A 26,667-nucleotide genomic window follows, 5' to 3' on the forward strand; every position below is an offset into this window, starting at 1 on the left:
GCGCACCGCCCATCTCGGGGCAGGCGGCAGCGGCGAGCCCACGGGCCGGGCCCGCCCTCACGCTGCCCTGCAGCTGGTACCGCCGCCAAGGCCGGGCTCTCCTCACTGGGGCCGCCCCTCGGTGCCCCTCGGAGAGGCCGCCACGGGCAGGGACCGAGGGGGGGCGGCCGCGCAGCGCCGCCACTGTCCCGTAGGGGGCGCTCCGCCGCGCCGGGAGCGGTTCCCGCTTCCCGCCGCCCTTTGGCTCCGTCCCTGACCCCGGCAGCGCCGCGGGCCCCAATCCGCGGGCCCGGCCCCGCCGCGCCGCCAACCCGCGCGCGCCCGCCCCCCGCCCGCCGGCCAATGGCGGCGCGCGGGCCCGCGCCCCGCCCCGGCAGCCAATGGGGCGGCGGAGCGGCTGCCGGGCCCGGCCCCTCCTCCCGCGGCCACCTCCTCCGCGCCGCGCTCGCTCCCGCTCCCGCCGTGGCAGCGCCGTCCCCGCCGGTCCCGCCGCGGCACGGGCAGCGGACGGGCGGCCCCGCGACCCTCGCGCCGCAGCGCCCGCCCGAGGGGCTCGGCCCTCCGTCCGCCCGCCCGCTGCCCCTCCTCCGCCGGCGCAGCCCAAGCCATGCTGCTCCTGGCCGCCGCCTTCATCGTGGCCTTCGTCCTCCTCCTCTACATGGTGTCGCCGCTTATCAGCCCCAAGTCGCTGAAGCTGCCCGGCGCGCACGTCGTGGTGAGTGCGGCGCCCCTCGGGAAGGGCGCGGGGCGGGGGTCCCTGGTCGCCGTCCCGCTCCGCCGCGGGAGGAGGCAGCGGGCGGGCGCTGCCGCTCGGCCTGGGCGCCGGGGGAGGCGGCGGGATGGCTCCCGAGCCGCCCGTCCTGCGCCGGGAAAGGGAAGGAAGGAGGGAAGGAAGCCGCTGTCTCCGAGGTGGGGGCGCAGGATGGGGACAATGCCCCGCTGGCAGCCGGGCTCTGGGCGCGGGAATCCCGCGGCCGCAGCGGGGAGAGCGGGGAAGGCGCTCGGCGGGGAAGGGAGGTTTGGGGACACCCGGAGCGGGGCTGGCGGCCGGGCAGCGCCAGCCTTGGGGTGCCCGCGGCTCCGAGAGGAAGTGTGGAAAGCTGGCGGTGGCACCCCGAGCTACCAAAACACCGGGAGCCACAAGTCCCGGGAGATAAGGAAATGACCTGTCCCGATGGCTCTGACAACCGCTGCGTGTCCCGGTTGGCTTAAGGCGATGGTCTGAGTCACCATCTTCCAATCTCAGCGCTGGCTTTTTGAGACATTCCTTTTGTATTCTCCAAAGCCACCGGTTACCTCGAGTTTTCTTTTCTTTTAGCATCTCCCAGGGTAATGACGTGGTGTGTGTACACACGCATAAACCAAAGGCCAAATCTATGATCTCCTTGGTCTAAAAAACCAAGTCAGGTATGAGGAAATGGAACGACCAATACAAAGGAAGTGGTCAGATGACACTTGGGTGCCCTTTCATCTTTAAGCGCATTGATATGGATGTCTTTGAGCAATACTTTGACAAGATGGTAGGAAGAAGTCTTTGGAAGAGCATACTGTTGAAAGAGACCATGACTAGTACATCGCTGGAAGTTATATGAATATGTGGCTTGGGAAGAGGGAGACGGAAGAAAGGGGAATACTACCCGTTTGCTTTTGGAGGCATCACAAAATAGTGAATTTGGGCACATGACTGCAAATGAGTAAAGCGGTTCAAAGGATTCAGGGTCCTAGAATCAGCTTTCTTAGTTTATCTCCAAATCTCCAGGGTATGTTTTGTGCAGAGAAGCTGCAGTTTACTGTTTGTTTAAATTTACTGTAAGTGAGTTGTTTTGTTTTGTTTTGGTTTTTTTCATTATTATCTTTTGGAGTTCCTCTTTGGAGGATGGAGCTGTCCCCAGAATGATTAAGATGTTTCCAAGTTGCGACAGTGCTCCCCAGTTGCTTTATGGAGTAGGTGTTAACTTGGGTGCTGTAACTGGCTTTACAGCATCATATTCTGTGTGAGGTGTGTTCAAGGTTGCATTAAGGTTCTTGGGTTATGGCTCTTTCCCTGTAGGAGTAATGATTATTAAGCCAAAGGTGAAGGAGACTTACACACTTTTGTGACTTTTGTGACTTTTGTGACTTTTGTGACTTTTGTGACTTTTGTGACTTTTGTGACGGACAAATAGAATAGCAAACATAAAAAGTGAAATGGATTTTGCTTGGTTGGTTTTATTTATTTATATATGCAATGATTACATGGAGTTTTGTTGGTTCTGTGTCACGATTAAACTCCTTAAAAGCTACTTGGCTCTTCCAATCAGAAGGGTTCATTAAAACAAATTCACATTAAAAATGATGAGACTATTCTTGTTGGAGAAGCCTTCCTGGAACCATTGCTGCTAATTAGCAGTTAATGCTCAATTTGGTACTAGTAGAAGTCTGAAAAACAGTTTTCCTGCAAGTCCTGTAGAATTAGGAGTTCAGCTGGAAAACTAACTATATGAATATATTGATGATGAAAAATCTTACAGAAAGGCTGTAAGATATATCCAACTTGATTATACAAATACAAATCTGCAGGCAGTTTTATTGATGTCACCACTTGTAGAACTGCTTGCTTTCTAGTCTTGCTTTCAAGTCTTCTCACTGAAAAAGATCAAAATCTGTTTAAGTATCAGGCCTCAGTTAAACGCACTGTTGAAAAAAATAAAAGAATGACCTGCAAATTGTGTATATAGCTGGTTGAGCCATTTCAACAGGGTGAGTGATTGTCATTGCACACTATAATTTTTCAAAATATACCTGAATAAATTGCTTTACTTAAGCAGAAAAAGTCAGTCTTCCCTAGAAACATTTCTTTCTATGGATCTGTTCAAAGTATAATGAAATCTGTTGCATTTCTGAAGGAAGGTCATTAGGCAATTTCAGAGGCTATTACATACCAGTTATTGAATTTTCAACTTAAGTCAGCATTCTTTTTACTTTTAATCCTTCAGAAAAATTATTTCTCTTTACTCCTAGCAGTTATGGTTAGGAGATGTCTGAGTTATGGCTGAATAACTTACTCTGGCTGCCATTTGGGATAGGAATTTGAAGCAGAAAACTTGAGGTTTTTTCCTTTGTCCTCTCCCACAGTCATTTACGCGTTTGCGTGACAGAAGCCCTTGCTGTGTTAGGCGAGATGTGGTTTCTGGAAAAATCATAGAATTATAAGAGCCCCTTTTTCTTAGAAAATGAGTGCTATTCAGAGTGAGAGTCTAGAGAACTCCAAATTACTCATCGTCTAATCTTGTGGGTTCCTCACCCCCTGTTCCCCCCCACCACCCCCATCCTTATCTGCTGTGTATTTTCTTTACCCCAACAAGCACCACTAAATGATAAGGGCTCTCTCTGCTCTTAAATTGGCTCAGGCATTAGCTTTAACTTATTTTAAATAAAATGCTTCTTAGATGCTTAATATTTTTTAACTTCTTGCATGACTAGGAAAACAATTCTCAAAGAAAGGGTGTAAAAGTTATTTTTGTGCTGTAGAGATGCAGCTTCATGTGCTGAACTTCCTCGTGCTTTGGGATTCAGAAGGCAGTTTAGAACATTTCTTATTTTGCCATTGGCTTTATGTCTCCTTTGTTCTCAGGCTACAAACATGTCACGGATTCTGTGAGAATAAGATAGTATTTTGGTAGCTGGCTGTAACAGTAGACTGGAGTATGAAAATAGGCTAAGGCAGTCACCACTGCTGCATTTGCATTGAGCTCACTCGCACCACATTTAATTGCCCTTTATCAGGGGTGTTACACCTGCTCTCTATACATGTTCTCTCTTTAGTTTCTCTACAAAAGTTCTTGAGTGATGTTTAAAAACTCAATGCTGAAATATGAACGCTGATCTTCTCCCCTTGGTTCAGCCTTAATCTTTCTAAAACCAAGCTGAATTTCTGAGAAGAACCCAAACCCCTGAGTTTGCATTCAATGCTATGAATGCAGTTATCCAAGTTCGGAATAGCAATGGCAGGAAATGGAAAGGCGTGACCTGCTTGGGACTGTCTCCCATTCAGTTTGACAAGGGCCCTTTTTAATGTAGGTGCAGTTCAGGATGATCGTGCCGAACCCTCCTGCACGTGGGTCATCTCTAGTCCAGTAATTTCCCCACTTCTGTGCAGAACCCAGCCTGGTGACTGTGGTCAGCTGTCAGGAAGGCCCATCTTGGTGTCTCAGCACCTTCGTCGTTCCTGTGCTGGGAGTGATAAGATCTGTGGTTTGGACGCATCCGAGTGGTTCGGCAAGAGGTCATTTTGAGCCTAGTCAGACATGCTAACCACTTAGAGCCAATTAAAGGCACGTTCCATTTCAGTAGAACCTTCTATCAGAGCACTGTCTAAAAGCATGAAACCAGCTTGCATCCAGTTCTCAGTGAAAGTTACTAAGTTCTATTGGAGATGCCAAATCAAGTCTTGATCATTCCTGATGACAGTTCAGTTAATTTGGATTTGGACTTTCTCATCAAATGAAATTAATTTCCAGTATCTCAAATTTGAAGATCTCATAGATCAATTCTCTTTACCTCACACCACTGTTTCCACTTATAAGGGGGAAATAAATCCTGTGACACTTAAAAATTGAACTCTATTATCAGGGATCGTAGCTCAACAAGTTGTAGCCAAGTACTTTTTGGCATACGTAGTTTGGTACCTCTTCTTTTTAAGAATGGAAACAGCTCAGTAACACTGCTCAAGTGTTGCATTCTGAATATCTGAATTAATGCTAAGGTTTAATTTTGCCTTCTTGTCAAAGTACTAATCTGTGATTTGAGTTGCAGTGGCCAGATTTTTATTTTTGGTCACTCCTCTGAGGCTGGGTTACAGTAAAATTTAAAAATGGGAGCGGTGGCAATTCAAATGTCCAGAATTAATGAAATGCAGTAGCAGTGTAGAACCATTAGCCACAAGGGTAAGTAATTGTAATAATGTTGGCTTTAACAGAGTAGGTATGTGCTCTTCTGTTACTTCTGAGCATGTTAGGAACTTACATACCTAACAGACCTCATAGATTTGCTTAGGTTAACTTCATTATAGCACAAAGCAAACTTTTCACTGGTGTTGGAGATTTTATTTTTTGCTATTACAGTAGCACTCATGGTGAATGCTCCTTTAAAGATGTATTAGTAACAACCTCCCACGTGCTTGTAGCAGCCTCCCACCTAAATGCTAAAGTTCCCAGCTAATTGATATTGCACTTTATCATCAACCAATCTGATATGAGCTCTGTCCAGTGTTCTTGGGTGTGACCGTAAATAAAAACTTCCTTTTTCTGTTCCTTGCATGACTTCAGACATTGTCTTTCTGAAGTGAACGTTAGCGCTGTTTGACAAGCTGGAGGCTTGGTGCCAGTACCTTCACCTGCAGAGAATTCCTCAAGCACTGGTGTAGTTGACCCATTCCTAATAGTCACCAGTTTGTGCTGGTAGTAATCAGCTGTCTCACCAAAAATTGGAATTGGAGCAGTCTTCCATGCCCATTGATTAGTGCTGGTGTACCTGCTGCTGATGTGTGGAAGCATCTCTCACATACTATGGATCTGAGGTCTGCCTGAATGTATCAAACTATTTTAACCTTTTCAGCTATGTATTGAAATATTGCAATCTATTTTAAGAATTTCAGTGTATTTGTTGCTTCTGTCCCTAGTGAATCATTAAATTAATTCTGTGGTTCTGCTGAAGTGACAAGTCAATAATTGACACTCGCACTCTTATGGACTTATTTACTCTGAAAGCTGTCGTCGTTGTTTTGTAATACTGCAGACAGGGTTTTGCATTTCTTGGAGTTATCCTCAAAGGTTTGGGTACTGAGAAGCTAATCTTGCAGAGTCAGTTAGAAGTTAATCTGAAGCAGTTCTCTCTAGTAACAGAGGAAGCCTAAAGTGCCAAAATTAGTCTTTGTGAATGCTACTCCCATTCTTGGCCCATTTTCAGCTCAAGATGAACCAGTCAGAAACTGTGGATTGTGTTGAAAATCTTTGCTGGGATTATTTTATTTGCACTAAGCTGTTTTTGAAGACTAGTGGTAAAATACTCAAATGAAAGAAGAGTTTAGTGACTCATGGGAATGTACTTCTGACTCTTCTGACTTTACTGCCTCCGGGAGTGGAAAGAATTTTGAGGATAATGCATTTCTGAAAACAAAACTGAGACATTACCTAATGAGAAGACAACACAAGGCTTTTGATAGGATGTGTAGTTAGAGATTGGGATCTTTGCTGGTACACTAATTAGCTCAATGCCTCCATTTTCTTAAAATGGGGGAGGTAGCCTTTCACTGGAGTCTTTGGAAAGGTTTTGATGAAGAGCAAAAGGTCATGATTTCCAAAGAAATCTGAATTTCATCTTCTTCCAATTCTTCTGAACTCATTTCATCAATGTGTTTTTCTTTAAAATAACTGCTTCTAGGTATTTTGTTCCAATATTTTCTCAATATGAGTTTTAATATACTGTTTAAGAAAAATTCTAATAACTTGGGTATATAAGGAAGATACCAGTGTCCTAGAACTAACAGCACATGCAGACTGACACTGATCCAAGTCACCTAAAGATGTCAGGCAGACATTTTTATTTTAGTCAAAAAGAGAGGTCAGGATTGTCATCTACATCTTGTTCCACAGGCAGTTCATAAATAGGTTTATTGAGGGTAGTGAGAGAGGTGGTAAGGTGACTTTCAGCTGTGTGTTTGGTATGATTTGTCAGGGTACACTCCTGCAGCATATGATGCAGGACTGTAGCCATCAACCTGTGTTTGTCTAATATTAATGAAATATTAACTTCCTGTTTGCATATAAGACTATCCAGATGGTACAGCATGGAGGAAGAAGAAAAAGTTATCGAAATTTAGGTGTTGGCATCCCCAGTAAACTGAAATAGCAGGATAGGATGGGGACAGTTCAAGGTTCTGACTGAGGGACTGAAAAATACACTACAAAGGGCAAATTGTTGAATTAATGGGATTTTTCCCTTAATAAGAAAGAAAGTGTTTTTTGTTCATGTTTGCATGATGTCATCTTCAGAAAACAATCTGCAATAGCTGATTTTACAAGTAATTTCTACTGTGGCCAGGTCTGAGGGGACAGTATGTAATGGCAGTGTCATGGCATTCATAGTGATTTCAAACTTCTAACAAGATGCTTTTAGAAGTAGCCTATGGAACATGTGAGACCGCCCACGTGGGAGTGGTCTAAGTGTGCCTGACAACAGAAATGACCAAAAACTGAGGTAAAACTGGTTTTAAGGTAGAAACAAAGGCTCATTGATCTATTCAGATCTTATGTTTCATTCATACTCCATAAGTAAGCCAGCTTTAGTGCGTCTCCTGTATTTGTGTGTCATTGGGTGATATTTTAACCTCAGTATGTTTTTGGAATTTTCATGTGATTTGACTCATACATATGTGAGAAGAGATGAGAATAGTGGACTAACACTGATATTTTCAAACAACTTTTAGGTAACTGGAGGCTCCAGTGGAATTGGAAAATGCATTGCTATTGAATGCTATAAGCAAGGTGCTTTCATAACACTGATTGCAAGGGATGAGGTAAGTGCATGTGTAATTTTACTGGCTAAACTGTTCACAAAATCTGTATAGGTGGGGAATAATTTTGGAATAGATGACTATTCATACTACTTCAGTGTGTATTTTAAAGGGACCCTAATCATTCCAAATTAATGCATTTGAATAGCAGAGGTGGCTGCCTTTTTAAGAAGCATAGCCCAACATGGAATTTGTGATTAGCTTGATTTAAAACTTCACCAGTGCTGTTGCTTTTGTTATTGGTATTTGTTATATCATTGTCTAGATTTGTGCCAGAGTACAAAATCAGGAAAACCCCTATATTGGTTAAAACTGTGGAATTTCCCTACAGTAAGTGACATGTGGGAGTTTAATCTTCTCTAAAATTCACAAAATGTACTGGTGTCTAATCAGCATTATATCATAGTGAAAAACTCTTCATCAAGACAGCTTTGGAAGGAAAAGCATTGCTTTGTTGTTTTTTTTGTTGCTGTTTTTTAACTAAGAGGTATTCAGAATTTAATTGGAAATACTCTGTTTCCATAAGAGGCTGTTGTTTTATTTGTTGCAAAAAACCTAATTATTCTGGAAATAAAAGCATTTAATTTTTTGGGGGCCCTCAGTCCCACCTGATTTGATAACTTACTTACACCTGAGAACTTACTTTACATAACCTTGAATGTAGTCAGAATTAAGAGAATTTTTCTTGGAAGGATTATTACACTTTGAATTTACCAGATTTTTGGGATTTGATGATTTCATGCCAGTGATTATTCTGCAGGAAGGTTTATATAATATCACATAAATATAAAATAGAGCCAAAATAAAGGAGAAGAACCAATACCTACGTTTTCAGGTGTTCTCTGTAGCATGAAACAAAAGCGTTAGATCTGTGGAAGTCATTACTGGCTTTAGAACACAAAGTGAAAAACAGAGAAGTGAGTTCTTGATAAATTTTATGTTTTCATGTCTTATGTTTCAAGTCTTCAAAATGACAGTAAAATGTTCTTAACTATTTGAGGATAACTTTGGGGGGCTTTAGGGCTTAAGCCATATTGAAGTACTGAGGACTGCTCTCAGAACTATGTTTCAGTTGTCTCTGTGTCCATTTCAGAACAAGCTGTTGCAGACGAAGAAGGAAATAGAAAAGTATTCTGTTAATGACAAGCAGGTAAGGTCACTGCCAAGAGGGGCTGTTGTGTGTTTTGTTTAAGACAGTGACTACAACATAGTTCACTGGTCCTGTATTTAAAACAAGGTTGTTTGACAAAACTGAGTGAGGACTCAGTATTTGAATTCAGGAATACATTAGATGTTTACATTAGATGTTTTGAGCTGTTGCTATATTTGATGTTGCCTAGTTAGTGCATTAGCCTGCTTTTCTTAGAAAAAGATGTCTTCATCTGTAGGTGTAGGATGCTTTTTTGGAGAGCTGCAATTTACTGTCGCTTGATAAGCATTTTATTCTTTCAAATGAACTGGAAGAACCATTTTTTTTTCCTCAAACACCATGTTTTTTGCAATTCCTAAATACAGCATGTGTCTTGGGAAAGAAGTTTAGTTGCTTGTTCCCAGGTTTATTTCACTAGGTCGTACTTTTGTTCCTTTTCCTGACTGATTCCTGTACCAGTTACACAAGTTAAATTTGTGAAGTTCAGAGACTTCTAAACATAGAAGCTGCTTTGCTGCATAGATAATGCACTTGTGCATGAGGGCAATAGTTTAGAGCTTGCAGAAGTACTAACTTGGAATAGCTAAGCTTGCTGTGTTCGAAACATGCAAACTTGAGGTGAAATAGTAAAATAATTTTTTCTTACTACTAATAATGAAGGGGAGAGGGGAAATAGTACTGAAACTATTAACATCTTTGATTTCTTGTGTTCCAGAACTTTGTTATCATAAAAGTAACTTAGTAACTAAGTTCCTTTCATGATCACAAATAAATGCAATTCAGTTGTCCATAATTTTTATGGACCCTCAGTCCCAGCTGATTTGATAATTTACTTATACTTGAGAACTTACTTTAAAGAATTGAATTGATAAACTAGATATTCTGTTGAATAGAAGCAATGAAAAAAGTGTATATTTGCTGGCACAAATGTTAGTATAGTAGCTGAAAATTATACAAAATTTTTAATACCTCCATTTATAAGATAGATGCTTCCTTTTTATCAAACGGCTCAAGCTGGTTTGTTTTTTTTTTTCTGTGCATGCTGCCTTACTCAGATCAACTTTGTTTGAAAATGTAAGCTATTTGAGGTGAGGAGAAGCTGCATTTTGCCCATTTAAAAAAAATCCTGATAACCATTTTCTTTTAGCTGCTCTAGCAGTTTCCCAAGCTTAGCATTACACTTAATCCCTTGTCAAACACTGTGTCAGGATGTTCTTGTTAAAATCTGTCCTAGCTTGATAGATGCTGACTTCTAAAAAGACTATTATTTGGTGCATGTACCTAGGAGTTTCAGTGAAAATCTCCAAAAGCACCTTCAAGGCTGAGCAAGCTCCAGTGTGGACTGACTAGGACTTTTTTTGCAGAAGCAGTTTCAGGGTTGCAGCCAGGTTAAGCAGCTGGCAGCAGAGGTGGTGGGCAGGCTGGCTCCTCTGTAGCTGCTGGATTGTGGACGTGGTCTCAGGGAAGCCTGACTGATCTGAATGAACAGAACTGGAGAAGGCAGGGAGTCTGGGGCAGAGCTGGCATTGGAACAACAGATCAAAAGCTGTAAAGTGACAGTAGATGAACAGAGAAGCTGTACAAAAGGATTACTGAAAGGCTGTGGAGAAAGGTGATGCCTGGTATAAGTAACATACACTGACTGTAACCTTTAGTAGATCACAGAATCGTGGAATGGTTTGGGCTGGAAGGCACCCTGAAGATTGTCTAGTTCCAGTTCTCCTGCTCTTGGCAGGGTCACTTTCCATTAGACCAAATTGCTCAGATCCCCATCCAACCTGGTCTTGAACACTTCCAGGGATGTGGCATCCACAGCTTCTCTAGGCAACCTGTGGCAGTGCCTCCCGGTAAAGGATTTCTGCCTCGTATCTAATCTAAACCTACTGCCTTTCAGTTTAAAGCCATTTCCCCTTGTCGTATCATTACATGCCCCTCTTCAGCTTTCTTGTAGGCCCCTTTAGATACTGAAAGGCAGCTGTAAGGTTTGCCTGAAGCCTTTTCCATGCTGCACAACTTCTCTCTCAGCCTGTCTTCATAAGAGGGGTGCTCTAGCCCTCTGGTCATTTCTGTGGCCTCCAGCAGGTCCATGTGCTTCCTGCGGCCTCAGAGCTGGATGCAGGGTTCCAGGTGGGGTCTCACCAGAGCAGAGGGACAGAATCCCCTCCCTGGCCCTGCTGGCCACGCTGCTTTGGATGCAGCCCAGGACACGTTTGGCTTTCTGGGCTGTGAGTGCCCATGGCTGGGTCATGTCCAGCCCCTCATCCACCTGCACCCCCAAGTCCTTCTCGTCAGGGCTGCTCTCAATCAGTTCCTCTCCCAGCCTTCATCAGTGGAGGGGGGGAGATTGCCTCAGTCCAGGTGAAATACCTTGTACCTGGTCTTGTTCAACTCCATGAAATTCCCAAGAACCCACTTCTCAAGCTTGTCCAGGTTCCTCTGGATAGCATTCTGTCCTTTGTGTGTGTCAGTTGCACCACCAATCTTGGTGTCACCTGCAAGCTTCCTGCAGATCTCATTGTCTGTGTCCTTGAAGACACTGAGTGGTCCCATGTCAAGAGGCAGAGATCCTCAGAAAAGACTACTGGTTTTTTGGGCATGTGCTGTCACTGTTGAGCTCTTGGATACATACTTCAAACCAAGCTGCATTGACAACCAGAGTCTGGCCTGTATGTACCTTTAATGTTTCACGTTTGCCTGTGATTTAGAGTGCTGATGGTGCAGCCTCTCTGGATGTAGGTGTGCACCGCAGCAAAATCTTTACCCTTAGAGTTTTTTTACAGTATTTTTTAAAATCCTTTTTCTAATCTAGAATATTCTCAGTTATTTTACTGGGGATTGAGTTGATCTTCTATTGGGGAAGGCATTATTAATGATCCAACATCATGCAATATTTAGAACAAAATGTGATGAGCAGGGCTGGACATAAGACTACTTCTGGTGTCCTAGATGTGGATCTATGCTCCATATTTTGGAGTAAAGGTAATTAGTATAGGGCAGCAGAAAGAATGTATGATAAGAGAAGCAAAGAGGTGAATTGTACAACGTGATAGTAGTCAGTAAAAGCTGTGGTAGTTCCCGAGTGTGTTGTTCACAGTGTAACTAATCTATGCAATCTGTTAAATTAACAAATTGCTCCAGTTTCTATAGAGAACTGTGATTTACTTCATCCCCTCACTGATCCTGGCAAAGACATCCAAATGATAATTCAGTGTTGTTTGCATTCAGCTGCTGTTTTGTTCTTAAACTTACGAAAAAGATAAATGTTTCCAAAATGTAATAAATGCCTTAAGGGGATTCCTGCCAATAACTTGTGCCACAAGTTTACTCTGCTGTCCAGCTACACACAGTGCTGGGAGGCAGGAATAGCCAACCTGCTGTACAGGAATGGCAGGCAGATTCTGTTTATGCAGCTGAGAAGTGTCACAGTCTGACCAGGGGCAGGACTGACGAATCACTGGCTGCCAAAGCAGTTAGTTACACTGTGGTGAGCTTTTTTTGTGTGTGTGTGTTTGCCCACATGCTCCATGATAATTGGTCATGAGCATACTTTTTACAAACTACTGATGACTTGGGTTTATTTTATCTCTGACTTTTAAATTGATTTGACCGCTGCAACAGAAAGGATAGAAGCTGGAACAAGAATACAGGAGTCCCTCCTATTATTGCAATAGGAGATGGCTTTTCTGTTCAAGATGAGGAATTGCCCCAGAGCTCTGTTGATGGCTTAGCAGAGAGAGTAGCTTATTTGTCAGCACATGGTGTTTGCAGCAGTCACAGTTTGGAAGTGGTAACCCAAAAGAAGCAGTGCTTTCTTTGGCCAGAAGTTCATTTGAAGGTGTTTGAAAACCTAGTTCTGAGACCATCTTGCTGAAAGTAGTCAGTGACTTTCAAGGAAAAAAGGGCCTAACTTGCTGCAAAAAAAACATATCACTATCACCTCTTTTCCTTCATCCTGCCTGCCCACCCCTCCCTTCTGCTTCTTTCTTCCCTGGTTATTTTAATTTTTCTATATCTTTCAAACTAAACCCTTTAATGTCTGATTTTCAGACAAGATGTAAATATGTACACATGCCTTCGCTTTTTTAGATATTTATGACACTGTGCAATGAGTCAGTTTCTCATAGAATTTTTATTTTCATTTTGTCCTTGAGGTGTCCCAAAATATTATTAATATTAAATATATAAATATATAAATACAAAATATATTAATATTAAATATTATGCAACTAGGTTTACTACTATTCTTAAAAAAAAAAAGTCATGAAATAAGGAGGGTAGTGTGCATTGCAAGTACTAAAATTAGAGGGGTTTTAACACTTGCTTCCTAAATTTTGGAAGAGAATTTTTTTTGCCGTGCTGGTGCTGCTGTTTCAGGGTAACACTGCAACAATGCCTTGCTATGAGGTGGAAAAAGCCAATTTTTTCTATAAAGATGAGCCTAAGACATACGAATGGTTTGACTTATGTTTAGATGATGAAAGTTAAACAAAACACTGGGGAATTTTGATTGTCTTAGTTTAAATAGCTTTTACTAAACTTCATGTAAATAACTGTCAGTATGTTTCTTAGTACAGTAAATTAGAAATTGTACTTTGCACATGAGTCACTGCTTTGAAGATCATGAAGTGCTTATTTGTTCTTAATGTAATCTTTATTATACTAGAACCAGTGTGTGAGGGGGAGGAGCTTGGAGGTAGCAGAAACTGCTTTCTCCAGTGTGTAAGAAGTGCAGAATATCTTGTCAAAAGGACTACTTTTTTTGTGGAAAAGATATGGCATTGGGCTTGTTTCATTTTGAAAGGCTCTAAGTCAGCAATTACTAGACTTAGTGTGTTGTGAAAATGTGCTTTCACTTTTCTTTTCTAGGTTGTACTCTGTATTTCCGTTGATGTATCTAAAGACTATGAACAGGTGGAGAATGTTCTAAAACAGGTGAGAGAATAACTGATTCGCATACATGTCTTGAGAAGCTTATCTCTGTGTGTTGTATTTCTGTTGGAAATAGTTTATTTGGTACGGTGATATAGGAAGGTTTTTTTTCCTCATAAAGAATGTCTTAACCTCTGTCCCCTCTTCCAGGCTCAGGAGAAGTTGGGGCCAGTTGACATGCTTGTAAACTGTGCAGGAACATCAGTTACAGGAAAATTTGAGGATATCGAAGTGAATTCTTTTGAAGTGAGTGAGCATACTTTTTTATTTCAACATATGATGATTTCTTATTTAACCATTCTAACAATTAGATTGCATTCCCATGTCTGCAGACTTGAACAGTGCTACACTTGACTTGTGCTAGCTGTCAGAATCTCTTCAGATTTGCAAAGGTTGCCTCTAACTTCTCCCCTAATGATTTCATATAGCTTCATTTTTTTCCTCTTGAAGATTTTACAACAGTATTTTTAACCTGCTTAAGAAAAATGCAGCTGTTATCAGTGTTCAGTTCTGAGATACACATATTCTTTCAGCTTGAGAAGCTGCTGCTCTGATGAAAAGACAAAAAAGCCACCCCAAAACACCTGTATTTTGGTTACTTTTTGCCCACAGCCCTCAGGCCTCCATTCATCTACAGACAATGCTGAATCATCTGAAAATACTAAATGGTCATAATTTTATAATAAATTTGAATCATCCATTTTATTACTTGTATAGGCTATCAGTTGTGGTTTGTCTTGTAGAGAATGAAATTAAAGACTTCCCTTTATCCTGGCAAAGAATAAAATCTCTGAAACATGTAGATACATAGCATTTTTCCTGTTTCCTGTTTTAGAAAGCTCTTTAAACTTTCAGTATGTTTTCATGCATCATGCATAAATGGATTGCTTCCTGGAGGCTGTTCAGGTTAGATTTTCCCTGAAATATTATTCTTTCTCCTTCAAGGCCATATGGTTCACAGTATTATCAGTATCCTGGATGCTATTAAGACTTACAGGATTTCTTTTGGCTTGGAGTGAGATTTTTAGCTATAAAACAGTTTATGAAGCTGTAGAATAGAAAACAGTTGTTTCTTTTGCCAGAACAGATCTGGTGAACTTGATTGTTAAAGCAGACTGAAGTAGGGTGTTTTTCATAAATAAGACCAAACAGCTGGCTGAAGAATTCTGGCTCTGAGGCTCAAATGCTCCAATATTGATGTTGTTTGTACAGAGATTAATGGCAGTCAATTACCTGGGCAGTGTTTACCCAAGCCGAGCAGTAATCGCTACCATGAAGGAGCGCAGAATGGGAAGGATTGTCTTTGTGTCGTCTCAGGCTGGCCAGCTAGGCCTGTTTGGATATACAGCTTATTCTCCCACCAAATTTGCTCTTCGAGGGTTGGCTGAAGCCCTGCAAATGGAGGTATGTGTGCAGTGGTTTTAAGTAATTTTGGTTATAAACAATTTTGTTTTAACTGTCCTGTTTAGCACAGGACATTTTCATTTAAACAGATTGGAGGGGGGTTGTATTGTGCAGCATTGCTAATATCTGTGTGTTATTTGCCCTCATTTGGCAGCAGTACAATCTTACTGCTCTGCATGGTTTGCAGAAACTAACCTGATTTCAGTTGCACAAGAGGGAATAGATTGAATCTGTTCCTAAAACTGAGTATGACCACATGTGGAGACATTTTTTTCGATCTTTTATTTTAATTAAAAGGACTAGTTTTTTAAGACTCTTGATTAAAAGCCTTCTTCAAGGTTCTAAGTGCAAAATAGTATTGAAGATATTACATGGATGCATGAGATTGCCAGTTTGTTTGAGTGTCCATGGTAAATGGTATGTGAACCATATGAAACTGTAGAACTCCTAAACTAGAATTTGAGGATTGCCCACCAAAACAAAAATTTGGTTCGCGGTTACTCACCCTTCTATATTTTCATATATATGAGCTTTTTATCCTGCAGTGATCTAAACTTACGTTTAAGACCAAAACCAAATACTATTTTCATTGTTCAGTGGAACGAGGTGGGTAAATACATTGTAGTAAGAGAGATAAAACTGATTTGAAAATTACTTTTGTCATTTTCCTGTCAGGAATGTGTGTTTGAGTAATTATGTGTTTATATACGAAATGCCTTTGTTTAGTTCCAGACCCTTACATAGTCCTTGTCATATGCCTTGGTCAGGATAAGAACGTGGGGTAAAACTGCCTCTAATCACTTCTGGTCTGCCAGATAGAACACTGTGAATGCAGGGTCTTTCTTCAGACTGGTGGCAGGTACTTTTTTGGAGACTGAATTATTCAAGACTAAAAATAGGGTGTTCATGGGCGTGTGCTGTGGAATTTCAGGAAGTGTGTTCAATATAGAATGTTTCATAATATAAATAAAAATGCTCGGTGTTTTACAACATTTTGCTTATCATAGCCCTCTGAATATTTTCATTAATTTTTTTTTTATTTGTATTGTGGTACAGATTTGCATTGTAGCAGTTTGAATAGGATTGCACTAAGTAATGTAATTCTGTGACACGTACATACAAATACATAAATAAATACAATCCTTGATGTAAGACCTTCCATTTTCCCTCACATTTTCCAATTATTTTTTGTCTCCTTAGACTTTGACCTCTTGCAAGTTTATACCATGGGTTGGAAAGCCTTGAGACTTGAGTATACCTCTTAAGGATAACAAATTTGAATTTTACATTTTTGTTGGTTTTTTTCCTCAGTGAAAGCCGTTTTGGCCTTGTGTTTATAAATGTTGGGTACTGGTATTTGACAGTGGCTTAGTCTTTTAGAAATTGAAATTGGTAAAATTATGGACCTAAACTACTTTAATATTCTTCCTAAGTGTCTTGAAAACCACCAAGATTCATCAAATAATTTGCAAAGTTTTTAGGGAATTTTATTAGAAAAAGCACCACAACTACCTTTTTAAAATCTTTGCTGTTTTGTTTCTCAGTTGACAAAGCTGCAAGTCTTGAAATTGCTGAGTACTTAACCCTAGAAGCAATCTGAGTTGTTGTTTGCTGAACAGATTAAATACAAGAGAAATTGATGAAATTATAAGGGACATGTAAAAGCTGTCAGTATTAAGGTAACACTTAATGCTTTTGTGAAACACAGGTAAAACCTTACAATGTCTACGTAACGGTGGCCTATCCTCCAGATACTGATACTCCTGGCTTTGCAGAAGAAAGTAAAACAAAGGTAAATTGTCCTTCAATTTTTGAAATCGGTGTTTTTAAATCATAATAAGATTTTAAGAAGTACTCTTAAACACTTCAATTTTACCAGTTTTTATCTATGCAGAGTTATATAGGTTGCTGGATAATTTTGTGTACTTTCTTGTTCTGAGGCTTTAATACTTGCCTTTAAGATCTAAAACATTGCAGAGTATTCCTGCATGCCATCAGAATATTGCTGTGGGGTGGTAAACTCTAAAATCACTGTTCGTTTTGATATTAAAGCTTAATTAACCAATATTGTTGTTTTGCATCTTCGATAATGCATGGCTGTTGTGATAGATGTGACAGATGGAAGTAAACCTCAGTTCCTTCAGTGGAGCCTGCAACCAGATCAAATTGTATGAATGCATGTAATGACCCAGTTCAGTAATGGCTGTTCTCTAGTATTACAGTAGAAAGGAAACTCTGTGGCACTGTGTTCATGGTGGAAATGACAGTATCGCTTTTCAGAAGGATGTGTCAGCAGCAGGAGGCCTTTTTCATTTGTATTACCTTAAAAGTGAAAGTTTTGACCTTTAGTCACCTCTTGTCATTTTTCATGTCCATACATGTGAAGTATAATACCAAAAACCACATTCAGGCCCCCTGTTCAGACTACAGCATCAGGTAACCAGAAAAAAAAATCTCTTTATTTTTTATTTGCATACTGTGAACTAGAAATCTGCTATCTAAGGCTATCATCTTTTCAACATGCACCATCACGTACAATTGGAAATTGAGTTTGAATTCCATTTTGTCTTTCACCCTTTGAATAGGAATCAGCAGGGATTGTATAACACAATTCTTACTTCATCATTTCTTGATACAGATATTCTGTATTAAATGTACACTCCCACACATCCGCATAAAGTGCCAGAATTAGACATCTGCAGATACTTGTATAGCTTGCATATTCTCTAGGATTTTTAGCCTATTTCAGGGCACCAGCAGGCACCAGGAGAATATACTGTTCATCTAAGATTTCTCTTTGAAAGAGATTGAGAGAGATTTATCTTATTTGTCAAAAAAGTCTGTTTTGTCTTTTAGGAGAGAATTATGCTTTGTTTTAGCCTACATGACCTCTTTGGATGACTTGCTCTTAGCATGATAGTGTACCTTAAATCTCTGCAATATTGCATTGCTCTGACATTCCAGATACTCATTTATTGTTGCATTTATTTAATACTACTGAAATAATATTAATATTTAATACTAATTAGATCATATGCCTCTATCTTGCATCTCTTTATTTTTCTCTGTAATTATTGAATGTAGTGAAAGAAAATGTCAGGAGCTAGGATATAGCTTTCCTGTATTTATTCAGTAAGCTTTTTGTTTGTTCTTTTTTTTTTTTTGAGGTAGCTGCCTCACAAATGACAGCCATGCCTTGGCCAGCTGAGTAGCCAGATCAAGCATTTAATGGCTGATTTCTGCCTGCCTTATTCCCAACATGTCATTAACTTTAGCTGTCACTCCTGAACAGTTGCTATTTTTTTCCCAGATTTAGAGTATTTGAATTACTGTTGATATTCCTGTAGCTCATTCAGATTCGTTTGATACTGGCCAGTCAGCTCAAAAATAAATAAGGGGCTGTGAAATGGAGATCTGATGACATGAGCCATGTCACTGTAGGAATGCATGTGAAAGGTTTTTGTGCTGGCAAAGGCACTGATGTGCCCCTGGCCACCCTTAAAATACACATAGTAAAAAAAAATAAAAATCAGTGAGCTTGGTTGATGAAATCAAAACTCACAATTCTACAAATATTGGGAAATAGGCCCTTTTCTATGAAATTTAATTACTGTAGTACTTTGATGATGAGAAACCTGTAGTTGCTCAACTTTTCCCTAGAAGTGCTTTTTTAAAAAATAATAATCCAGAATTAAACTAATCCCAGTATTAGAGTAGGCCTGAAAAAAAAAAAAAAGCAAGCTGTTTTATAGGATCTTAAAATATTTCAGGCCCATCTTATACTTAATTTCTGGCAAAAAACATTAATGAACAAGTGTAAGTATTGAGGAAAAATAGTTAAAGCGTTTTGATAGCTTCTACTGAAAATAAAATACTTGGGAGAAAAAAACCTCATTTTCATGGTAGTAATAAAGTATATACAAAAAAGTACTACTTGAGGAAAAGTTGTCATTTCCCGTTGTAAAATTGGACTATTATTTATGAACATGCTTATACCTTTGTTTAAATGGCTGGTTTAGGTGACACTTGCTAGCAGTGATGTCATCTGTGACAAAAGACCCAAAATTTGACCTTCATGTTTTTCTCTCCTGTGTGTGCTTAGTCAAACTTAAACTGGTGTTTTTCTATTAAAGCCCTTAGAGACAAAGCTGATTTCTGAAACCTCATCTGTTTGCCAAGCAGAGCAAGTTGCCAGAGTTATAGTGAAAGATGCCATAGTAAGTAAATTGTGTTTTTTGAGCATGTTCTGTGGTGAAGAGACTGGGACTGAGACTGTAAGATAATGGCTAAGCTAAATGCAAAAGCAATTAACACAAAACAGTTCTCTTAGGGTAGTTTGAACAAGAGCTGTTTTCTTAATTCTTCTTTTGCCACTGTGCCCACAAACGATTTTATAGTCTTTCAGAAGTAAAAGGTATCTGAAGTTGTACATAGACAGATTAAAATGATGCATCAGTATGATGCAATGTCTCAAAGATGGATTATGACTGACTTGAAAGCACTGAACTATTGACTTTTTATGTATCAAATACCATTTGTCTAACCTCAAAAGCTTGTTGTACTCTTATTTTTCTTGAAGATGAGTTCATATAAAAATAATTTTACAATAAAGGAAGGCAGTTGACTTTTTTTAGTTTTTAATATCTGAAGTATGTGATTTATGAGTTATTAAAATACATTAAATGCTGTTCTTAGTGTATTGCCTTTCTGAGGATTTTTTTTTTCAATGTTTTGTGCTAGGGAATGCCTGCATGCTTAATAAAGCACCTCAGAATAGAAGCAAACATGAAATTTCATGATCATAAAGCACACCAGTTGAATCCTAAAATCTGCAATTACTTTGCAGTTCCAAATACTCTTGATCCTCAACATGGTTTACGTCTACAGCAGGTGTTCAGTTGTGAAGTTTTTACAGTGTTTTCACAGATACAGCACATAAACACAAAATTATGTCTGATTTTGTTTTTAAAGCAAGTACTACCTCAATAGAGTATTCTTCTCTGGTGATTGAGGAAAATTGATCTCCTCTCTCATCTTAAGTATCTGGTATATTTATACCATACTTTCTACACTTTGGATCGTATATTAGTTCAGACATGGTCTTCATGCACTCTGGCCATCAGCAGAGAGACTGAAATAGAAACAAGAAGGTGTTTGTGTATTCTCAGGTGTGTGTTGGGAAATAATAAGATCTAATAACCTCTACTACTTTGCATAGATTTACCCCTAACCCTGAATCAGGAACTCCACCTTTTCCTTTCACTTCCACATTCCACAGACTTGGTCCCACAATGTTTCAGAAAGTCTGTCTGGCATAAAGTCAAATGAAAACAAATGAGAGAAGCCTGGGAGTAAGAGCTGTAGAACTGCAATTTTACTGTAAAGTAATTAAAGTTGTTTGGTTGTTTGGGGTTTCTTCCTGGTATCTTTCCCCCCCTTTTCTCTCCTCTGAATTGGTTAGCAAGCTGTGTCTTGCAGTTAAAAATCCTTGATGTAGGTGAAAGAGAACCTGCTACCCAGCATTTGAAATACACCCCCTTGCAAATCTCATGTGATAAGCAAGCTAATTTTAACAAAAGGCAAGCTGTATTTGTCATACAATTACAGTAGTGGTTGGTGATCTGATAGAGTTAGGGTATCAGTCTGTTTCTGAAATATGCTTATAGCTGTGAAGACTATCATGTATTTTCTATAGAAGTAAGAATGCCTCAAGAAGAAATTTACAGCCTTTATATCTTGTAAAAATCTGCAGTAATTTAGCACACTGTCTTAAGAGAAATTAGCTTCCTTTTCCATTTTTAAATGAATGCCTTTTGGAATGTTGCTGTATAGCCCAAAATATTTTGGAGTATTTTGCTTCTTAATTGTGGCAATATATTTTACAATAAAATATTTGTTGTTAGTAATATCACTTATCTGTGTCGATCAAGAGTAGCTGTTGAAATAAGACACATCATGATTTGCCACAAATGGGGAAATTACTGTTTGTTTTCTTAATCCTTCTATCCAGCAAGGGAACTTCAACAGCTCCGTTGGATCAGATGGTTACATGCTGTCAATATTGACAAGTGGAATGTCACCAGTCACTTCTATTACTGAAGGTCTTCAGCAGGTAGGATTTGGGAAGTACCTGTTGTCATATTTCTCGTAGTTCAAAATAATTTCAGAGTGTAGAACGTGATGCAAGAATGGAATATCTTTTCATCAAATGGCTGTTAATACTGTGGCACTTGGGTTTAGGAAACTGCTGTAGTTTTTTCAAGCTGAAGCAGCAAGTTGGTGACTGAGCTGAGAGTATTCACTGCTACTCACTCCTGAACTGTTACATAGTTAGCTTGGTTTGGTAAGTTTGTTTTCTGAAGATTATATAACATGCGTGCCTAGAACTTGGTTTTAAAAAAAAATTTATGACTCATTAATAAGGTGCAATCTGGGATCCAAAATGAATTGAAAGCTGTTTCTCTTTGTTTCCAGGTTGTTTGCATGGGCATTTTTCGCATCATTGGCCTATTTTACCTAGGAAGTTTTGACAGCATAGTTCGTCGCTGCATGATGCAAAGGGAAAAATCTGAAAGTGCAGATAAAACTGAGTAATCTTTACTGTGAGTGGAAAGAAGAATGTCAAGCAGTCCTGGACAGCTTGCTGCTTAAGTGGGACTCAGTTTTGCTCCTGAAGGATATAGGCTGGAAGTACTTGCATGTATGACAGAGGAGTCCCCTCAAAAGCTATGAAAGAAAAAACAAAAGTACAAATCCAGAAAATGCCAAACTATGCAAAAGTGCGAATGAGGATTAGATATCTTTTTTTTTTTGGTGATTTGAGTTGGAAAGAATTTGGAGAGCTCGTAAGTGATCTGCAGAGTAGAATTTGAGAATGGACAATGTGCGGTAATTCTGGACAAATACTTAAGTTTTCTCACTTTGGTGCTTATGGATGAAATAAGTACCATGACAGACTGGGCTGAAGTAGATTGAAGTCCCCTGAACAAGCTGGTACCTTCTGCTAACGTTTTGGGACTGCTTTTGATTTAGAATGTTAACTTTTCCTTTGGCCAATCTACAGATCCTTCTGTCAATGACAGCTTTCCTTATTCTGTCCAACATACAACTGGAAACCTGAAGATCACAAATATGTTTGTATGATCCAAGCTTTCTCAGTGTGGGAGTAATTAAAAAGTATGGTTTAATATATGCATACTTTCTAAAGGGAAATGAAGAACCCGTTCCCACAGAGAAATGCTAGGAGATGTGGTCGGGTCTGTAGTTCTTCTGGCCTTTGAAGTATGTTGTGAACAACAACAAAAAAAATCAAACCAGTATCAAGTGTGTCAGTTATAACTCAGCATTTAAAGCCATTGAAACAATGTAGAATTTTTACAGAGACCTAATCTGCCAGTTTTTGCTCTGGAAAGGGAAGTGGCTTAATGCTACTGTTATGCACATTAATTTCAAAGCTGCAGATGATGAGCCAAACCAGTAGTTGATGATGGAATCAATTGTAATTAAACTGCCGGGCTCTTCCAGTAGCAGGAATGTAGCTTTTTAGGGCAGAGGGGTCAGCCGGGGGGAGAGGTGTGTGTCAGAATGGCCTTCCACACTGCATTTTATCACTGCACGGAAAAGCTTTCACATGAGAAATTACATAAAATACTCTCCTTATATGACCCACTTCTAATTTGTTTCATTTACATTATCTGAAACAAGGCTGCTCAATAACTGCTTCAGAATATACAGAACCCAGTGGTTGTTTCTAATAAATCTCGTTTAACACTGAAAAAGCTTGATGCATAACAATGATGTTTTAAGGGTGCACTATGTATACAGTTTATTTAATGGACCACTATAGTATAAGTGCCTTGTGAGCTGCTTTTTTTTTCAAAAGCTGCATATTTTGTATTTGTTAGCACTGGTGTGTTTTCAAGGTCATATTTCCATTTTCATTCAGTATTCTGAATCTAAAATTATGTGTAAAACCGGGCACTTTCACTTCTTTGACAGTAATATTTAACAACCAAAATAGGCAAAATTGATTGCTTCTGTTAAGAGATTCTCTATATCTATTTAAGAAGATGTATTCAATTAAACTGAGATAAAAATTAATAGGTGGTTAACTGGAAAACCTTAGAATGTAATTTATTGAGGCTGGTTTTTTTCCCTCTCTGAATTAGGTTGATCACTTTTCAAATTTTCTTCACATAGACTAAACTTGCTTTAATACCTGGTTATAAACATATTTTTTTGGAGAGGATCACACTGGTGCTCTCATTTTAAGTGGTGAAAATTCATTAGATTGCAAATGTTGAGGCGCTGTTGAATTCTTCACCAAGTCTGTGTTTTAGGTCCTGCCTCCTGATTTTGTTTAGATATGTGAAGTTGTGCATGCCTATAATATAATACTAATTTTGAGACTATAGTGTATTCCTGCATTTTTAAACAGCTTGGCTTCAGTGCAAAGAAATCCAGTGTGCATTTGTATTTCCTGTGCTGCTTAATGTGAGTGACATAAAGGAGCATTTATCATACATCCATTGTCAACATTGCTGTGTTTCTTAAAGCAACATAACAATGCTATTCATAGAATCATGGAATGATCTGGGTTGGAAGAGACCTTAAAGATCATCTCATTCCACCCCCCCTGCCATCAGCAGGGAGACCTTCTACTAGACCAGGCTGCTCAAAGCTCCATCCAACCTGGACTTGGAACACTTCTTCAGACCCTATGATCTATGTTATTCTGGTTTAGATGCAAATCAAATATTCTTGTGACCACCTGAAAAAGATACCAAAAAGGGTGAATGGGTTGTGTTGTAGTTTGAAAGAAATGCTTATGCATGTGACTTGATACCAGCACAAGCTTGAAGGTCAGGACTTAAAACCAGTAAGCCTTTGGATACTTGAATTTTTGGATCTTCAACTTGTAATGTTAAAGGGTTTGCATTTAAGAAACATGACCCAGAAGGTCAGAGCACACGCAACACTATGGCAGCTGGGCCTCTAAAGCTTTCAGGTTGGACATCTTGGATTGCCACTCACCTCCCAGTCATGACTGATAGAATTCAGTGAAAGTATCTGGATAAGTAAGACTACCAGGTGAAAGTTATGGCCCTGATCTACAGACACCTCAGTTTTGCAGACCTGATTTTGCATAGTGTAAATGGTTGTCATGACAGTGAAACTGTAGGTTGAACCCTCAGCAACTGTGGAGGTTGGAACAAGGTATGTTTTTTAAAGCAAGAAGAATAATCTTTTTCATTGTTCCAGTTTCTGCTGTTGCAAGTCAGTGATGTTAATTTTAGCTGATAAACTTCTCCACTGTTTTACTGTCAAAACAAGGTAAATTGTCAACTACAGCAACCTTTGGTATAAATTTTGTTTTCTTATGCACATTCTCTATCTACCAATGTACTCATTTTAAGGTCCAATATAAAGTGAAGGAGATGCCTTGTAATCTTGTGGAAAAATGTTTAGCAGTTGAAAAACTCTTGCCAGTTTAAATGTTACAAAACCTCTGCATCGAAATGTTTTAGCAGTGTATTAGACCCGTGAAAATCTTCAAATAGGCTTTACTTTCTACTTACTGTCTAATTGTCAATAATTTAATCACTTGTGCCATATCATTTGCTGTCTTGTCTCTTGTTTTCTTGGCCAGCCTTTAAGATTCAATTTAGGCTTTGATAGTCTTTTCCATTCCATGTAGTTTCTAATGACTGTTTGTTTTATATACAGATTTATTATAATTTTACTTCTAGTTTACTTCACCAAGGTGTTCACGTGCAATTTAAATAGATTTAATATTTTAATAAGGAAAAATATATAGGTGAATAAAGTTTATTTGCTGTGAAAAACTCTAGGCACTTTTAAATGTTAAAGATATATAGCATTATTTGTAAAAAGAAACTTTGTGCTTATTGCGACATCATCTTTTGTGCCAGAACTGTAAACTAGTTTTCATATTTTATATTTCTCAAAATAAATGGAGAATCAACAAAGCCTGTAACTTTTAACTTCTTTGAGAGGATAAAGAGTAATGGATAAATTCATTTGCAGGGCTTTGGTGTGGTGGTTTTTTTTTAGTTTGGGTATTTCTTTTTTTGAACCCGAGATTAGCTCAGCAGGAGTCTCTTAAATTTTAGGACAGCAGAGGGGGCAACATATCCTTCCATTTTAGCAGCTTAGGGCAGAGGTAAAAAAAGATGTAAAAAACTCGACTGAGCATTGTCAGCAGACCCAGTATCCTCAAACTATAATGAAAGTGAAATTAAATTGACAAAACCTGCCTTTGTTGCTGGAGGTATTGCCAGTATGTAACCAGTGCTTGTGCTCTCTGGAAGTGCTTTTGAGAATCCTGAGGAGCCAAGCGATGCTCATTCTTCCTAGCAGAAAACAATAGAAGTAATAGTTAGGGCAGATGTCTTTCTGTACGAGCACTGAGCACGCAGCTGTGTAGAAAATCACTGTATTATGTTGGAGTTCTGTGGTAGGAACCACAGGCTTGAGTGTGTAGCTTGCCCCCAGCATAATAGTGAAGAAAAAATAGTGCTAAGATACTTACTCTCAAAGTAAATTCAAAATTGTAAATGCTCAATCTTTTAAAGAGACATTTGTATTAAATTATCAGAGAGGCAGAATCAAAGATGGATTGAGGAAAGCATATGCTGTCTAAAATGCGTTGCTGGCGTTAATCTTTTAATTCCCCAACATTCTAAGGTTTTAAATGGGAGAAGGCCATTTTGCAACTGGAGCTCCTGTTTTTTCCACTTCAGTACAAGTAGCAGGCCAAACTAGATTTCTCCTCAATCTTTTTCATAATTTAGCTTGTAAGTGAAATAAGATTATCTTGTAGTTCCATTTAATTGGGTTTTTTCCTGCCCAGCCAGTATAAGGCATGCTGTAGAGTAGGTATGTGCATGATTGTCTGTCAAAAGCTGGTAGTAAAAACCTCATGAAGTAATTTCCTTTCCTCTGTCATTGGAGGGAGACTTCAAAAGGTGTCTGTCTTGCCATGCCTCTCATCCTCTCTTTTACTACTTTCAACCTAAGTTGCTCTAAATTGGTGGAAAAGGTTAAATGTGGGTGATGGTCTGCAGTGGGAGGAAAAAATGCTGGTAAGCTTTTGGATGAAACTTGCACTGACAGAAGTGGAAAGTGAAATTATTTTTTTTTAACCCAAAAGATGCGTATCTAATTTTTGGAGGGGGGGTGGGGCAGAATCTAATTTGATGTGGGAGATTCATTTCATAGACTTGATTGGGAAGGTTTGCTGTTTGGGGAAACCTTGATGAATATTATACTAAGTCTCCTCTGTGGTAGAATACCATCAATCCAGTCTGAAATTTTTTTTCTTTAGGTTAAAAACAAGTTTGTTTTCAGCTTGGAGGGGAATCCCCATGTTAATTTTAAACCTTTCCAGTTCTAACTCTCAAGTTGATTCTGTAGTTGTGCTGCTAGAGCAACGTAAATAAACATAAGGGGCAAGAGCAAAACATGCATGATTAACACAGTCATGCTACCAAGCACCAAGAATCAACTCCCTTGACCAAAAAAGGTGTTAAATCTGTAAAGATAGCAACTGTAAATAAGTGTATAAAATTAGGTCTAAAATAAAATTTTTAATGACACAGGTTACTTGCAG

General features: G+C 39.4%; 1 protein-coding gene across 1 annotated transcript; it reads left to right on the forward strand.

Annotated features, from left to right (window-relative positions):
- Positions 1–395: 395 nt before the first annotated feature.
- On the forward strand, positions 396–25,024 carry KDSR (3-ketodihydrosphingosine reductase). The gene is made up of 10 exons (XM_071453362.1): positions 396–715; positions 7,466–7,555; positions 8,646–8,702; positions 13,569–13,634; positions 13,782–13,877; positions 14,844–15,035; positions 16,744–16,827; positions 19,169–19,252; positions 21,046–21,147; positions 21,510–25,024. Exons 1-10 carry the CDS (start codon positions 608–610, stop codon positions 21,627–21,629), a joined length of 999 nt encoding a protein of 332 aa, XP_071309463.1. The 5' UTR covers positions 396–607; the 3' UTR covers positions 21,630–25,024.
- Positions 25,025–26,667: the final 1,643 nt, after the last annotated feature.

This window comes from Agelaius tricolor, unplaced genomic scaffold, assembly GCF_023055355.1.
Source record: "Agelaius tricolor isolate 1412-34295 unplaced genomic scaffold, bAgeTri1.0.p SCAF_2, whole genome shotgun sequence".
Classification (NCBI taxonomy): Eukaryota; Metazoa; Chordata; class Aves; order Passeriformes; family Icteridae; genus Agelaius; species Agelaius tricolor.

Bases quoted from the DNA above. Each gene is read 5' to 3' on its own strand.
- KDSR (XM_071453362.1), top strand. From the start codon at position 608: ATGCTGCTCCTGGCCGCCGCCTTCATCGTGGCCTTCGTCCTCCTCCTC. The intron at 13,878-14,843 runs GTGAGTGAGCAT...TTGTTTGTACAG, and splicing joins TCGAAGTGAATTCTTTTGAA to AGATTAATGGCAGTCAATTA. The intron at 21,148-21,509 runs GTAGGATTTGGG...CTTTGTTTCCAG, and splicing joins TTACTGAAGGTCTTCAGCAG to GTTGTTTGCATGGGCATTTT.